Genomic DNA, 15,836 nt, shown 5'->3' with positions numbered 1-15,836 from the left:
ACATAACATGACATTGCCACCACGTTGGCCAGGGACTGCAACAATGGCTCATTGGCCAATCACGTTCCTGCCTCTCCTCCTCCTTTTGGCGAGATTGAACCCAGCTTCATCCATGTAAATATATTCATGTGGACGGTCTGAGGAATCCAGTTGAAACATTCTCTGCTGTATTTCACGCAGTATGATTACACTTGTCTTTGAGGGACCATGTCAACATTGAGGGTCTCTGGAATGAGTTACATAGACGTCCTCCCCTGCGATGTGGCAGTTACAAAATATTGCAGTTACTGCATAGCACTAAGCCTACAAATGTTTTAGAAAAATCGTAATGAAAAACCATTTTACAGATCTGTACTGAGTCGTACTGTAAACAAAGCAATTACCTGTTCTCCTCTCTGAATGTTCGGACTATGGTGGACACTGTGAATCTACTCAGATTGGGCTGAATTTGAAGTCCTGCTTCCCTCATAGTCGATCCATGGACAAGAAAGTGGTCAATGATGGTTGTCCGTTTTTCATCTGAAATCATCATTCTTCGTCTTGTCCCTCCTCTTCTTCCACCTCTTCCCCTTACTCTGCCTCTTTGTTTCTATCCACAGTGAAACTTCTACGACCGGGACCCTTGTACTGGCTTATATTGGTTTCTTCACATCATTGGTCACATGTGTGATCAGTTTAGAGAGGCTGTGTTTACGTTGTGACACTGGTGCTTTATTTGAGTTTCACTTTTGCTACCTGTGCTTACCATTATGCAGCCCAAGTGCATCACAGTGCAAAATGTGTTTTAGTGGGTGAAAATATGTTTGCAAATTGTGTCTTTATAGGTGAAATGTGCTTATGGTTCTGCCAAATGGGTGACAATTTCAATAAATGGGTTTAGGACACCGAGAATTTGGTTCAGACAACAGAGTTTGTGTTTTAGCAATTGAGAAAAACTGTAATATAATGGTTGTATTTCAATGCACTTTACCCAATGAAACTCAGTTTATCTCTACGGCAAAAACAAAACCCCGTACAGTGCTGAGTCATGATTAATTTCATGAGGACAGATGAATGAAACATGAAACACTTCAAATTTGCATTTTGCCAGTGTTTTTTTCCATGAGCTAAATTTTTACAGCCGTTCTTGTGATGTTTCAAGAGGAAGTAAGTTTGAAATATAGACGGGTGCAATAGGAGTTGTGTTATGAGATTCTCGTGTGTGACTCTGGGGTTATAACGGAAGTGAAACCACACTGTTTTGCAGAAGCAAAGGAGCAACAGCAAGCAAATAAGAAAAGTAGGATTTTTAGATTATTTTCAAAATATTTTTTCTTCTTCACAGGACACTGGGATGAAAAAATCATATGCATTTTTAAAGATGTTATATTTATGGAATTTTAAACCTAATTTATATTTCTATTGTGGGAATTAACACGGTGAGAGTAAATACAGGATGTGGCGCAATCAAGCGATTTTACTGTCTACAGCATCTTAGGTCTTCGATGTTTGCTTCTTTACATTTGGAGTTAGAAATGTGGTAATGCACGTTTAATCTGACCAGTTCACCTCATTAAAGCTGCACCATAAACTGTTCTTAATGTTGTTAATGTCATGTTATTTCAGAGTATTACATCAGCTTCTAGGTTTGCTGACAAAAGCACAGACAAATTTCAGGTTTCAATATGGTGTCTGGTGCAGTTTTGAGGTTTGTATGGAAGCAAATCTGTCTCCTTACCACCTTTGAATTTGTAGCACTGAATTTTTTTTTGCACTGAAATTATGCACCTCAATTTTGCTGCTTTTGAATTTAAGTCTTCAGATTTACACCTCTGAATATTTTGCTTCAAAATTATGCATCTGAATATAATTGCTCTTGAATAGACCTTGTGAATTTTCAAGAACACATTTTCACTGTTATTATTCAAGGTTAATAAATTCAGATAAAAAAATTCAAGCTCAAAAATATTCTAACAATATATTTTGAAGTTGCTGTAATTCAGTAGATGAAATTGAGATACCAAAATACGACTTACAAAAAATTGTCAGATACACATCCGGGTCGCCAAGGATGAGCGATCGATTCATTTGGATTTTCTCTTGCACCTTAAATGGTGCAGTAGTTGCATTCTGCAGTAGTCGCCGCTAGATGGCGAAATACGAACACAACTTCCATACCGTGGAAAAACTACACGTTTAGCTTCCTTCCGCGGATATTATCTCTTTATTTTCAAAGTGTCTCAAAAATCTGAAAGTCTCACTAAAGACACAGTATAACAGACTATTGATATCCTGAAGATGAAGAAATTTTACTGTGGAGATTTTGTTGTAATGGCCCTGTGAACAGAGCATGTGATATGACAGAATGTGGAAACATGAACTGTGGAGTATATGTCCTATGGCATTTTTATTTTTTAATTGTCAGATTATCAAGAATCTAAAGTTGATATTACAGAAGGTGTAGTACAGATATAATATCACAATGTGCAGAGTTTAATTCATAAAGTTTGTTTAAACACTGAATGTTGGTGTGTATATTAACAATGTCTGGTTATTTCTAATATTAATATAAATATTTATATAGAAGTTTGTGTTTGTAGATTATTTATTTGTTGTAACAGTGCTTCTGGGCTTCTTGGTTTTATTTTGTTGAGAAGCCTGTTAATTTCCCTTTTCAATGGTGCCACATATATAAAGAACATGCATTTGTGGGAGGAGCAGTAGTCTGTTATATTGTGTCTTTAATGAGACGTTCAGATTTTTGAGACACTTTGAAAATAAAGAGATAATATATCTATATATAATAATAGATATAATTCCGCGGAAGGAAGCTAAACGTGTAGTTTTTCAACGTTATGGAAGTTGTGTTCGTGTTTCGCCATCTAGCGGCGACAGAATGTAACTAGTGCACCATTGAAAGAGAAGAAAATCCGAATGAATCGATTGCTCATCCTTGGTGTCCCGGATGTGACTCTGAATTTTTTGTAACTCGTATTTTGGTGTCTGAATGTCGTCTACCGAATTTGAGCAACTTGAAAATATATTGTTAGAATTTTTTTGAGCTTGAATTTTTTTAATTTATTAACGTTGAATAATAACAGTGAAAACGTGTTCTTGAAAATTCACGAGTTCTTTTCAAGAGCAATTATATTCAGGTGCATAATTTCAGTGCAAAAAAAATTCAGTGCTACAAATTCAAAGGTGGTAATATTTCAAAGTCTGATGAGACCGATTTGCTTCCATAGTTTGGAAGATATTTCACTTTACTGAGTGTCTTGAGTTTAAAATAATCTTGTGTATAATCACTTTATGATTAGTTTAGTTTGGTTAAAAATTCATTTTTGCTTAATTACTGATTACAGGCAGAAGAATCCTTCATGTCAATGCATTTCCTGTTGAAAAGGTAAAACACTCATTCAGCACAGTATACACAGCCTTATACATAGTCATATTTAATAATAACGAGGAGCAGATATTTCTGGTGGAGACAAGTCCTACTGGCAAAGAAGAAATGAGCACTGGCATACACAGGTTTTTGTCACTTTTGCTGCAGAAATCCAGTAATCAAACACAGGACTAGTGCACAGTGCCATGTATACTATGGTGTTACTTTTGTGCCACAATTCTGCACGTGCGCGGATATTTTGAGCGAGCAAAAAGGTTTTTGCGAGCACACGCAGATATTTCACTACATTAGAGTAATAGCCGACAGAATTATGACTAGCTAACTGCAAGCTAACTTAACTGCAGTATTAAGCTATTAAGTTATTTAGATTTTAGCATTACACAATCAACCATATATGTTGATAACTACCTATCTAGATAGCATTTACAGTATGTTCTATCACAGAGCAAGGAGACGGCGGACCACTGTTGACCCACTGAGGCCAAAGTTGGAGGTCCACTAGTGTTTTACACAGTGTTTTCTGGGTGGACCACTGCTGATTAAACAGAATTTTAGACAAAATGCCACATTTTAGCACTTTTCCATTCCATCCATTCACAATTTACATTTTTTCCTTCATTAGGTTATTTTGTTATTGTTTATAGATAAGATTAGTCATTCATTCATTCATTATCTGTAACCCTTATCCAATTCAGGGTCACGGTGGGTCCAGAGCCTACCTGGAATCATTGGGTGCAAGGCAGGAATACACCCTGGAGGGGGCGCCAGTCCTTCACAGGGCAACACACACACACTAACAGTCAATCACACACTCAATCACACATTCAATTACAGGTCCCTGGAGCTGAGTGACTGCGACACTACCTGCTGCTCCACTGTGCCGCCTAGATAAGATCAGCAAATAATTTTAATCCAGGACAGTGTCAACATTTTCAGTGTTTAATCATTTTATCTCAGGCTTATACTCATTATTATATTTCTCATAGTTGTTGGTAATATTTGTATTAATTTGTTTTCCAGAATAAAAGTCTCTGTGAATGTAAAATCTGTTTGAAGAGATTATAAATGAGTTATATCCTGTACAGGACAGTAATCTGAGTGGTCCCATGGTGGACCAGCAGTGGTCTACAGTCAGTGGTGTGCCAGCCTTTTTATGCCAGTGTACAGATATATGCTCACTGTCTGGGATTACTAATAAAGAAATTTCTACAGTAGTTGCAGTACCATTTACAGTCGTTGCTAGCACTATTTTATACTATGTGCATTATTTTCAGCACATCAGCTACTTGCTTACTCAGTAAAACTAGATAAATACAATTAAGGCAAAAAAAAAAAAACAGACAAAAACTCTACCATGTGGCCAATTCAATGAATACAATATAAAATTGCTGGCTGTGGTGCACTGGTCTGTTGCCGTTCGGAGGACATTTTCAGATTTTGCCCCTAGCCATAACCTGTAACCGGTGTCCCACTATTTACTTGTCTGCAGCCTGTATGTCCCACCCACTTGGCGGTTAAGCCATCCAATCAGAAATGACCTTTGTTATTTCTCATTTTTGATTGGCTGAAACTGAGGGCACGTTGTAATAACAAACGTGAAATTGACAAACGATAAAGTGTGAAGCGAGCGGGTCTGAGACATCGCACACGCAAGAGAGGAGAGCAAGATGTGTAGGTTGTAGTGTGCATTCAAGAAACCTCCTTGCTTGCTCAAAATATCCGCGCGCGTACAAAAACCTTCTTGCTCACTCAAAATATCCGCGCACGTGCAGAATTGTGGCACAAAGGTAATGCCATAGTGCCTTCCCATTGGCTAATGAATTCAGTGTCCTAGGTATTTTGAACTCCACATTGTAGTTCAGCAGTGGAGAGACACTGGGGATTTTACATAAACATGAATACTCTCTGTAATTTACAATTGAATTTAATTTAAAACGCTGAAATAAGTCCGACGATATCAATGTAGATACTGAGGTAATTTCCATCCATCCATCCATCCATCCATCCAATATCCACCGCTTGTCCAGGTCGCGGTGGAAGCAGTCGGAGCAAAGAAACCCAGACCTCCCTCTCCCCAGTCACGGTCTCCAGTTCCTCCGGGGGTATACCGAGGCATTCCCAGGCCAGTTGAGACATGTACCGTATTTTCCACACTATAAGGCGCACCGGATTATAAGGCGCACCTTCATTGAATGACCTATTTTAAAACTTTGTCCATATATAAGGCGCACCGGATTATAAGGTGCATACAATAGACGCTACAGTAGAGGCTGGGGGTTATGTTATGCATCAATTAGATGGAGCTGCGCTAAAGGGAATGTCAACAAAACAGTCAGATAGGTCAGTTCAACTTTATTAATAGATTACAACCCAGCGTAGTCCTCCAAATGTAGCCATCTCGCTTTATTCCCTCGGAAACTCTGTTTAGTCTTCTTTACTTGGCGTAGGTCATCTTGTTGCTTCCTCCACTTTCGCACCATTGATTCGTTAATGTTAAATTCTCTTGCTGCTGCTCTACTCCCATGTTCTTCTGTGTGACTGATCGCCTTGAGTTTAAAATCTGCGTCATATGCGTGTCTCTTAATAGGAGCCATTTTGGGGTCTTTACATAAAAAACAAATGGAAATGAAATATATATACCGGTATATATCCAGCATGCACCGCGCGCGGAAGAAAATGAAGTAGGCGGCTGCTTACCGTAGTTGCGAGACCTGTTGTGGCTCAATATTGGTCCATATATAAGGTGCACCGGATTATAAGGCGCACTGTCGGCTTTTGAGATAATTTGAGTTTTTTAGGTGCACCTTATAGTGCGGAAAATACGGTAGTCTCTCCAGTGTGTTCTTGGTCTGCCCCGGGGCCTCCTCCCCATTGGACATGCCCGGAACACCTCATCAGGAAGGCGTCCAGGAGGCATCCGGACCAGATGTCCGAACCACCTCAACTGGCTCCTCTCGACGCGGAGGAGCAGCGGCTTGAGTCTCTCCCGGATGTCCGAGCTCCTAACCCCAGACACCCTGCGGAGAAAACTCATTTCAACCGCTTGTACCTGCGATCTCGTTCTTTCAGTCACTACCCAAAGCTCGTGACCATAGGTGAGGTTTGGGACGTAGATTGAACGGTAAATCGAGAGCTTTGCTTTTCTACTCAGCTCTCTCTTCACCACAACAGACCGGTACAGATCCCTGACGCTGCACTGATCCACCTGTCAATCTCCCGCTCCATCTTTCCCTCACTCGTGAACAAGACCCTGAGGTATTTAAACTCCTCCACTTGAGGCAGGATCTCACTTCCAACCTGGAGAGAGCACTCCACCCTTTTGAGCACTGGCCACCCAGTGCTCACTCGGACTTGGAGGTGCTGATCCTCATCCCTACCACTTCACACTCGGCTGCAAACTGGTCCAGCAAGAGCTGGAGTTCCCGGCTCAATGAAGCCAACAAGACCACATCATCCACAAAAAGCAGGCATGGAATCCTGAGACCACCAAACCGGACACCTTCCGCCACTTGGCTATGCCGAGAAATTCTGTCCATAAAAATAATGAACAGAACTGGTGACAACGGGCAGCCCTGACGGAGTCCAACTCCGACTGGAAACCAGTCTGACTTACTGCCAGCCATACGAACCAGACTCCTGCTCTGCCTATACAGGGACTGGATAGAGAGGTAAAGAGCTGGTCCTGTGTTTTGTTCCTCCTGGATCCGAGGGTTAACTATCAGTCGGACTCTCTTCTCCAGTACCCCCGAATAGACCTTGCCGGGGAGGCTGAGGGGTGTGATCCCCCTATAGTTGGAACACACCCTCCGATCCCCCTTTTTAAAAAGGGGAACCACCACCCCAGTCTGCCAGTCCAGAGGTACTGCCCCTGATGTCCATGTGATGTTGCAAAGACGCGTCAGCCAAGACAGCCCCACAACATCCAGAGCCTTGAGGAAACCGGGGCGAACTTCATCCACCCCCGGGGCCATACCGCCAAGTAGTTTTCCTACCACCTCGGCCCCAGTGATAGACGAGCCCTCCCCAGGGTCCCCAAACTCTACTTTCTCTGCGGAAGACGTGCTGGTGGGATTGAGAAGATCCTAGAAGTATTCCTTCCTCCACCTGATGACGTCTCCAGTCGAGATCAACAACTCCCCACCCCCACCATATACAGTGTTGGTGGAAAGCTGCTTTCCCCTCCTGAGTCGCCTGATGGTTTTCCAGAAACTTCTCGGAGCCGACCGAAAGTCGTTTTCCATGTTCTCACCGAACTCCTCCCACACCCGTGTTTTTGCCTCAGCAACAGCCGAAGCTGCGAGCTGCTTGGCTCCTCTGTACCTGTCAGCTGCCTCCGGAGTCCCCCAAGCCAACCAGGCTTGATAGGACTCTTTCTTCAGCTTGACAGCCTCCCTCACCCGGGCTGTCCACCACCGAGTGCGGGGATTGCCACCCTGACAGGCACCGACAACCTTGCAGCCACAGCTCTATTCAGCTGCCTCGACAATGGAGGTCTGGAACATGGCCCATTCTGACTCAATGTCACTCTCCCTTGTGGCCTCCCCCTTGGTGCAGTCGAAGCTCTGCTGGATGTGGGAGTTGAAGATCTTTCTGACAGGTTCCTCTGCCAAAAGTTCCCAGCAAACCCTCAACACACGTTTAGGCCTGCCAGGTCTGTCCGGCATCCTCCCCCGCCACCTGATCCAACTCACCACATGGTGGTGATCAGCTGACAGCTCAGCACCTCTCTTCACCTGAGTGTCCAGAACATATGGCCGCAGGTCCGATGATACGACTATAAAGTCAATCATCGAAATGCGGCCTAGGGTATCCTGATGCAAGGTGTATTTGTGGACACCCTTATGCTCGAACATGGTGTTCGTGATGGACAAACTATGACGGGCACAGAAATCCAATAACTGAACACCACTCGGGTTCAGATCAGCGGGGCCGTTCCTCCCAATTTCGCCCCTCCAGGTCTCACGGTCATTACCCACGTGAGTGTTGAAGTCCCCCAGCAGAACAATGGAGTCTCCAGAATGAGTGTTCACCAGCACCCCCTCTAGGATCCCCAAGAAGGCATGGTACTCTGAACTGCTGTTCGGTGCATAAGCACAAATAAGCCCTTTCCCCAACCCGAAGGCGCAGGGAAATTACCCTCTCGTCCACTGGGGTAAACCCAAACGTACAGGCGCTAAGCGGGGGGCTTTGAGTAAGCCCATTCCTGCCTTATGCCTCTCACCCTGGGCAACTCCAGAGTGGAAGAGCATCCAGCCCCTCTCAAGGAGATCTAGCCGGTACCTCTCAACCTTGCGCACTAGCTCAGGCTCTTTTCCCACCAGAGAGGTTATGTTCCATGTTCCAAAAGCCAGTTTCAGTAACCGAGGATCAGAACGCCAGGGCCCCCGACCCCGGCTGCTTCCCGATCCACAATGCACCAGACCTGGATTACTACCTCTCCCACAAGTGGTGGACCCATGGGAGAGTGGACCCATGTTACTCCTTCGGGCTGAGCCCGGCCGGCTCCCATGAGTGAATGTCTGGCCACCAGGCGCTCGCCAAGGAGCCCCTCCCACAGGCCTGGCTCCAGGGTGAGGCCCCATTAACCCTACTCCAGGCAAGGGAAGCTGTGTCCCTGTTCTTAATCTCTTCATCCTTGTCTTTATGGATCACTCTTTGTCTGGCCCATCACCTAGGATCAATTTGCCTTGGGAGACCCTACCAGGGGCTATTGCCCCCGACAACATAGCTCCTAGGCTCACGCAGCCACGCAAACCCTCCACAACGTTAAAGTGGTGATCCAAGGAGGGTGAGGTAGTTTCATCTGTGAAAACAAACCTGTTTGTCTTTTGTAGATATTGATCTGAGGTAAATGCACGGTGATGTCTGTGTTTACTCAGGATAAAACAGAATAAATTAGCATTTATTTCTGCTTATTTGTAAAATATTTTTATACGAGTACTTGAGCTCCTGTTCAGAATCCCATGTACACATTGAACCTATTCCACAACGGCTATTATGATTTAAATGCTCAAATTTTATTTTGATGATCAATTTCATATGTGCATTTTGTGTTACATGACACATTTGTGTCAGAGAAAAGAGAAACATGACAATAAGGAGTGTGAGAGATGTTCCTGTTCCTTTAATAAAGTTGTATTTAACTTCTGCAAAGTCCATTGTCATTTTCGCATTTTGTGAGGAAATGCGAATGATTCATTAAAAAAAAAAATTATCAGTAATCAGCAATAATTATAATAATAAGTATTATTAATATTAATAAACAAGAACAGGTGAAGTGACAAAAAATGTAAAATGTTCTAATAGTATGCAGTTTAAGCAAAAAGGGCTATATGTTTAAATATTAGAAAAGGGGAAATTCTATGAGAGCTATTCAGCAACGTTCATAAGCATGTGAACGTCAGTGCACTGAGTCGTGACTCAAAAACTCATTAGCCAATAGGAAGGCAGAGGTTTGTGCCAAAAATGCTCGTAAAACTCTGGGATCAGATGCATAAAACTCGGAGTGCTCGCACACAGAACTTAGCGTTCACGTGCAAAAGTCATGGAGCACAAACGTCAGAGCTGGATATTTTGTTTGCAAGTTATAAGTTTTATGTTTTAGATTATTTTTTCTGCGATTATTTTTGGCACAAATCTGATTCCATACTCAGGAAGCTCGGAATTGATCCATTGTTACCTTTACCCTGCATTAGGATCGTATCACAGAAGACACGGCCCCTTTTCATCCCAAGATGTGTTTTTCCTGACCCTTTCTCACCTGAGCACTTCCAGACGCCATTTAAGATCAAACCGAGCACTAGGAAATAAATTGCTGGAGACCAAACCACCAAAGGCAAGTGTTTAAATTTGTATCAATGTGTGTTTTATTCATGAATATTATGTGTCTGTAAATGTGTTAATAAAATCCAGTTCCTGTGTTGTTTGTGTCAACAGTAACAGATTGTGATGCAGTACATTCCAGCAGTGTTTCCTCATTTACTCCTCATTTACAGCAGGTAGGTGTCACAGTAACACAGGTCCAGGAACATGGAGGTTATGGGTTTGATTCGCACTCCGGGTGACTGTCTGTGAGGAGTGTGGTGTGTTCTCCCTGTGTCTGCGTGGGTTTCCTCCGGGTGACTGTCTGTGAAGAATGTGGTGTGTTCTCCCTGTGTCTGCGTGGGTTTCCTCCGGGTGACTGTCTGTGAGGAGTTGGTGTGTTCTCCCCGTGTCCGCGTGGGTTTCCTCCGGGTGACTGTCTGTGAGGAGTGTAGTGTGTTCTCTCTGTGTCTGCGTGGCTTTCCTCCGGGTGACTGTCTGTGAGGAGTTGGTGTGTTCTCTCTGTGTCTGCGTGGGTTTCCTCTGGGTGACTGTCTGTGAGGAGTTGGTGTGTTCTCCCCGTGTCCGTGTGGGTTTCCTCCGGGTGACTGTCTGTGAGGAGTGTAGTGTGTTCTCTCTGTGTCTGCGTGGGTTTCCTCCTGGTGACTGTCTGTGAGGAGTTGGTGTGTTCTCTCTGTGTCTGCGTGGGTTTCCTCTGGGTGACTGTCTGTGAAGAGTGTGGTGTGTTCTCTCTGTGTCTGCGTGGGTTTCCTCTGGGTGACTGTCTGTGAAGAGTGTGGTGTGTTCTCTCTGTGTCTGCGTGGGTTTCCTCCTGGTGACTGTCTGTGAGGAGTTGGTGTGTTCTCTGTGTCTGCGTGGGTTTCCTCTGGGTGACTGTCTGTGAAGAGTGTGGTGTGTTCTCTCTGTGTCTGCATGGGTTTCCTCCTGGTGACTGTCTGTGAGGAGTTGGTGTGAATGAATGTTTTACTGTAAAGTAAACAGCAGAATTAAGCAGAAGTGAACGTTTTTTATGACAAACTCTCAGGACACAAATGAAACTGAAACTAAACATATACTTGACAATTTGCAAGAAACAGAATGTAATTTTCTAAAGCTAAACAATGGCTTGTTTTGCTTTTGTCCAGGTCACATTAATTCATGAGATTTTAAAACATTTGTTTTACAGAATACTGCACAATGTACAAGTAATATTCTAAAGGAAATTCACAGGATCTTCGAATCTGATTCACTCACAATCAACATGGCCACGTCAGAAGGAATCTCACCAACAGAAGGTAAGACATGTTGATTACTTTTTGCTTAGATCTGAGTAAATCTGTAAATAAACGTAACACTGTAAGTTTTATTTTGGGATTTAACACAGTAACACAGCTTGTATTCCTTGTTCATAGTTGCCAGTAGGGGTGGGTGATATTGCCCTAAAATAATATCACGATATTTCAGGGTATTTTGGCGATACGTTTAATACTTTTATTAATTTCAAAATTATTGCAATAAATGTTATATTACTATTAATTATATTAAATAAAATATGTTTTTACACAATACCATTGTTTATTGTACATCGGTTACTTTGTAAACAAACCACCTCCACATAACTGAAGTAAAAAAAAAATTTGATTTTATTATTATTATTTTCTAATTTCTTGCCTTTTGTTTCAGAACTGAGGATTGTGCTGCTGGGGAAAGTTGGAGCTGGGAAGAGTAAAGTGGCCAGACTCCTGTTTGGCAGCAAGGAACCTAAGGGGGAGATAGGATCATGTGTTTTACGTGAAGGAGAAGCTAGAGGAAGGAGGATCTGCCTGGTGGACACTCCAGGATGGGACAGACTTGCTATAAATAAAACCCCTAATAATGTTAAAAATGAAATTGTCCGAAGCGTGACTCTCTGCCCTCCAGGACCCCATGCTCTTACAGTGGTGCTGCGTGTTGAAAGTGATGCTGATGGACCTTCTGTAAAAGAACTTAAATCAGTAAGTCACCACATGGAGCTTCTGTCTGAGAGGGTCTGGAAACACACAATGGTGCTGTTCTTATGTGATGAAGAAGTGGAGGAACCTGCAGTCAGACAGTACATTCAGAAAGCAAACAGACTGCTGGAAAAATGTGGCAACAGACAATATGTCCTCCGTTCTGAAGACCAGGTCCCTGAGTTCCTCCAGGAAATAGAGAAAACGGTGGAAGGAAATTGTGGTGATTTCTTTTTGCCACCGATGTACTATGAATATATGCAGAGCAAAATACCAAAGAACATCACAGAAATGAAACAAAAGTACGAGGACAGAGAAGAACGGCTGAAAATGGGGTATCAGACAAGAATTAACCAGTATAAAAGACAAGCTGAGGAAACTGTTCTTCGGCAACGACGTGGAAGTTTTCAGGGAGAACGTCCTAGTTGTGAGTATTATGTTGTCCGTAAATATATTTCTAAAAATGTTATATTGACTCCTTTTCACAATTAACTGGTACAGCCCCTAGGTTGAGAGCCATGTTTAAAGATATTTGAAGATCTATGTACAGGTGAGTGTTTCCCTTGGTTGACACCCCACTCAAGTAGATCGTTTGTTTCTTTTTTGTCTTGTTACAGTGAATGAAGATGACCAGCCTGTGGACATCGCAGAAATCAAGAGCAAGTATCGAGATGAGATGATGACACTTGCGCGCTATTACATGAAACCAGCAGCACTGATTATACTGACTATCATTGGTGCTCTTGTTGGATCAGTAGTTGGATCTGCATATGGAGTAACAGGGTCAGGTGTGGGAATTGTTATTGGAATTGCAGTAGCAATCCCCCTCGCTTTGTGGCTGATTAATGCTGTAAGAGTGGCAAGAGACAGTTCAAACACTCTGCAAGAAACAAAACAACACACGTAAAAACATCAGTCATTTTACCACAAAAGAATAAGCCAGCTGTGATTAGGAAAGCAAACAATTATTGTACATAATAAATGTCACAGAACTCACATGAGATGAAGAATCTGTGATCACATTACTTTTATTTAACGATTTGAGCCTCCCCTTGTGGTTCTTCCCTGTAACAACATACATTTATTTCCAAGGGACACTAACTTGGTTTACACTTTTCTTTCTGTATTTTTTTTCCACAGTGTTCCCTGTAAAACATGCAGGGTTTAGCGGTGAATACCCGTTCACTAACAAACTTATATTTCTTAATGTCTCTTGATATGGATTCCTTTGACTTTCAGGCTCTTTGTTAGAATTAGCCTCGCAGCTACTCTGAGGACTGAGAGATGCATTTGTCTTGATTTTGTAAACAACATTTCAGCTGCAAGTAGATGGTCCATTTGCTGTCTAAACACTTGAATGAGAGGGTTGTTTTTTTTAGCAAACTATAAGAATCACATCAGCTTTGACCAGATGTTGTACTTTACAATGCATTTTACTGTAAGTGTGAGAATACAGCGCCCTCCATAATTATTGGCACTCCTAGATAAAATTTGTTTAAAATAAATTATTGTTTTATTGCAGAAACATAATCTCACTCTGAAAAACATTTCCACAATTATTGGCACCCTTAACAATTTCTTGGATATAAATGTATTTGAACCATTTATGTAATTTCTATTGTAGTGTATAAAGTGGATCAACGTATCTAGGAACCTTTAATTAGTAATTCATTACTTCCTGTTTCCCTGGGGTATAAATATGGCGTTACACAGAGTGCTATTTCTCTTACTCACTCTTAAACATGGGAAAGACAAGAGAACACACTATTAAAGTAAAGCAGATGTGTGTCGACCTTCATAAATCAGGCAATGTCTACAAGCCTGGAAGGGGACGCAAATGTATCTTGCACCACGCACAGTGAGTAGGATGGTAAGAGAAGAAAAAAGTTATCCAAAGCTCACTGTAAGAGAATTGAATCAAATGGTAGCATCTTGGGGTTAAGAGGTCTCCCAAACAACCATCAAGTGCTATCCACATGCCAACAAGCTGTTTGGGAGGCATGCATGGAGAAAGCCTTTTCTGAGTTATACTCATAAGCATAAACGGGTGGAGTTTGCAAAGCGGTACTGGAATTTGAACTGGGACCGTGTGCTTTGGTCAGATGAGACCAAGATAGAGCTTATTAGCAACAAACATTCTAAGTTGGTCTGATGTAACACCAAGGATGACTACGCAGAAAAACACCTCATGCCCACTGTTAAGTATGGGGGAGGATCTGTGATGCTGTGGGCCTGTTTCTCCTCCAAAGGACCTCGGAAACTTGTAAGGACACATTGGATCATGAACTCTTTGAAATATCAGGACATTTTGAATCAGAATCTGGTGGCCTCGGCCCGAAAGCTGAAGATGGGTCGTCACCGGGTCTTTCAGCAAGATAATGACCCTAAAGATGTCACCAAATCAACTCAAAAATGGTTCACAAGGCACAAAATCAAGCTCCTCTCATGGCCATCTCAGTCCCCAGACCTCAGCCCAAAAGAAAACCTGTGGGGTGAGCTGAAGAGGAGAGCGCATGGGAGAAGACCCAGGCTTCTGGACAATTTAGAGAGGTTGTGCAAAGAGCAATGGTCGAAGATCCCTCTTTCTGTATTCTCCCATCCCAACCAAGAGTTATAGGAGAAGATTAAGTGCTGTCTTGTTGGTAAAAGGAGGTTGTACAAAGTATATACACCAGGGGCGCCAATAATTGTGGCACACATTTCATTCATGATGATTTCATCACATTATTTCTTAATGTGTGATTTTTTTTTTCCACCAAATAAAGGTGAATTAAATTTTTTATTATTATTTTGCTAGTATGGTCCACGCCCTATAGTTTGGAACGGGGGGGCGAACTCAGAGGAATTTGGGATGGAGTTCAGCGCGGTTTTGAGCATGTGTAGAACCAGGCCCCCCCGTTAGAAGATTAATTTTTAGAAGAGGGAGGAGATGGTATGATCTGAAAGGCCTTGATGGTAAGCTGTAGAGGCAGCACCGATCCTGAAAGAGTGAGCGGAAAAATGTGATGGGTTAAGATTACTACGTGAAAGGATTCGTCGTAAGTGGGACTGAAACCAGTGGCGAGTGGCTGTATAGCTTTTTTAAAGTGGATGAACGAATAGAAAATTGAGAACTAGTGAATGAGAGGAATGCTGTGAAAGAGTGTAGATCAGAAGAAGGGAACGGTATAGAGTGTATATGATGGAAGCGTCGAAAGCACTGCCATCCAGTCCAGTAAGTAGACAAGGTGTTTGGTGCCAGAGATTTCAGGATTAAATCCTGGGATCTTAGAGTCAGATTGCTGAGTGTGTGGGAAGATGGAAGATGAGGTCCGAAAATGGTGGAATGGGAGTAGAATGCAGGTCGGACTGTGGAGCCAATAGCTTGAACTTCTGAAATTGGAAACGAGACAGAGAGTCAGCAATAGGGTTAATGTGACCAGGAATGTAAACAGATTTTAATAGAAATTGATGGATGACTGAGTGCCAAGTGAGGCGGCGGACGAATGGCATGAGACTGAGCGAACTGGAGCGTCCTTTATTAATAATATGAACGACTGATTCATTATCTGAATGGAGAAGGATAACTCGGCCGGTCCATTCATGTCCCCAAAGAACTGCAGCAATGACAGCCGGAAAGAGTTCGCGGAGCGCAATGGAGTCACCACAGTCTAGCGCTA

General features: G+C 42.6%; 1 protein-coding gene and 1 long non-coding RNA gene across 3 annotated transcripts in view; one reads left to right on the top strand and one right to left on the bottom strand.

Annotated features, from left to right (window-relative positions):
* The window catches only part of LOC136692404 (uncharacterized), a 78,863-nt gene that overhangs the window by 22,446 nt on the left and 40,581 nt on the right, over positions 1-15,836 (bottom strand). The gene's annotated exons all lie outside the window — the stretch shown is intronic.
* LOC136692846 (GTPase IMAP family member 9-like) overlaps positions 1-15,836 on the top strand; it is a 33,036-nt gene that overhangs the window by 5,256 nt on the left and 11,944 nt on the right. The window contains exon 2 of one of the 2 annotated variants that reach the window (XM_066666552.1): positions 11,870-13,164. The exons of the other annotated variant lie outside the window; for it this stretch is intronic. Within the exon in view, the coding sequence (XP_066522649.1) occupies positions 11,870-12,669 (800 nt within the window). The 3' untranslated portion in view covers positions 12,670-13,164. Of the gene's footprint in view, positions 1-11,869; positions 13,165-15,836 lie in introns of those variants that run through there. 2 annotated transcript variants of the gene reach the window in all.

This window comes from Hoplias malabaricus, chromosome 3 (assembly GCF_029633855.1).
Source record: "Hoplias malabaricus isolate fHopMal1 chromosome 3, fHopMal1.hap1, whole genome shotgun sequence".
Classification (NCBI taxonomy): Eukaryota; Metazoa; Chordata; class Actinopteri; order Characiformes; family Erythrinidae; genus Hoplias; species Hoplias malabaricus.
This window is presented reverse-complemented; position numbering and strand designations above follow the sequence as displayed.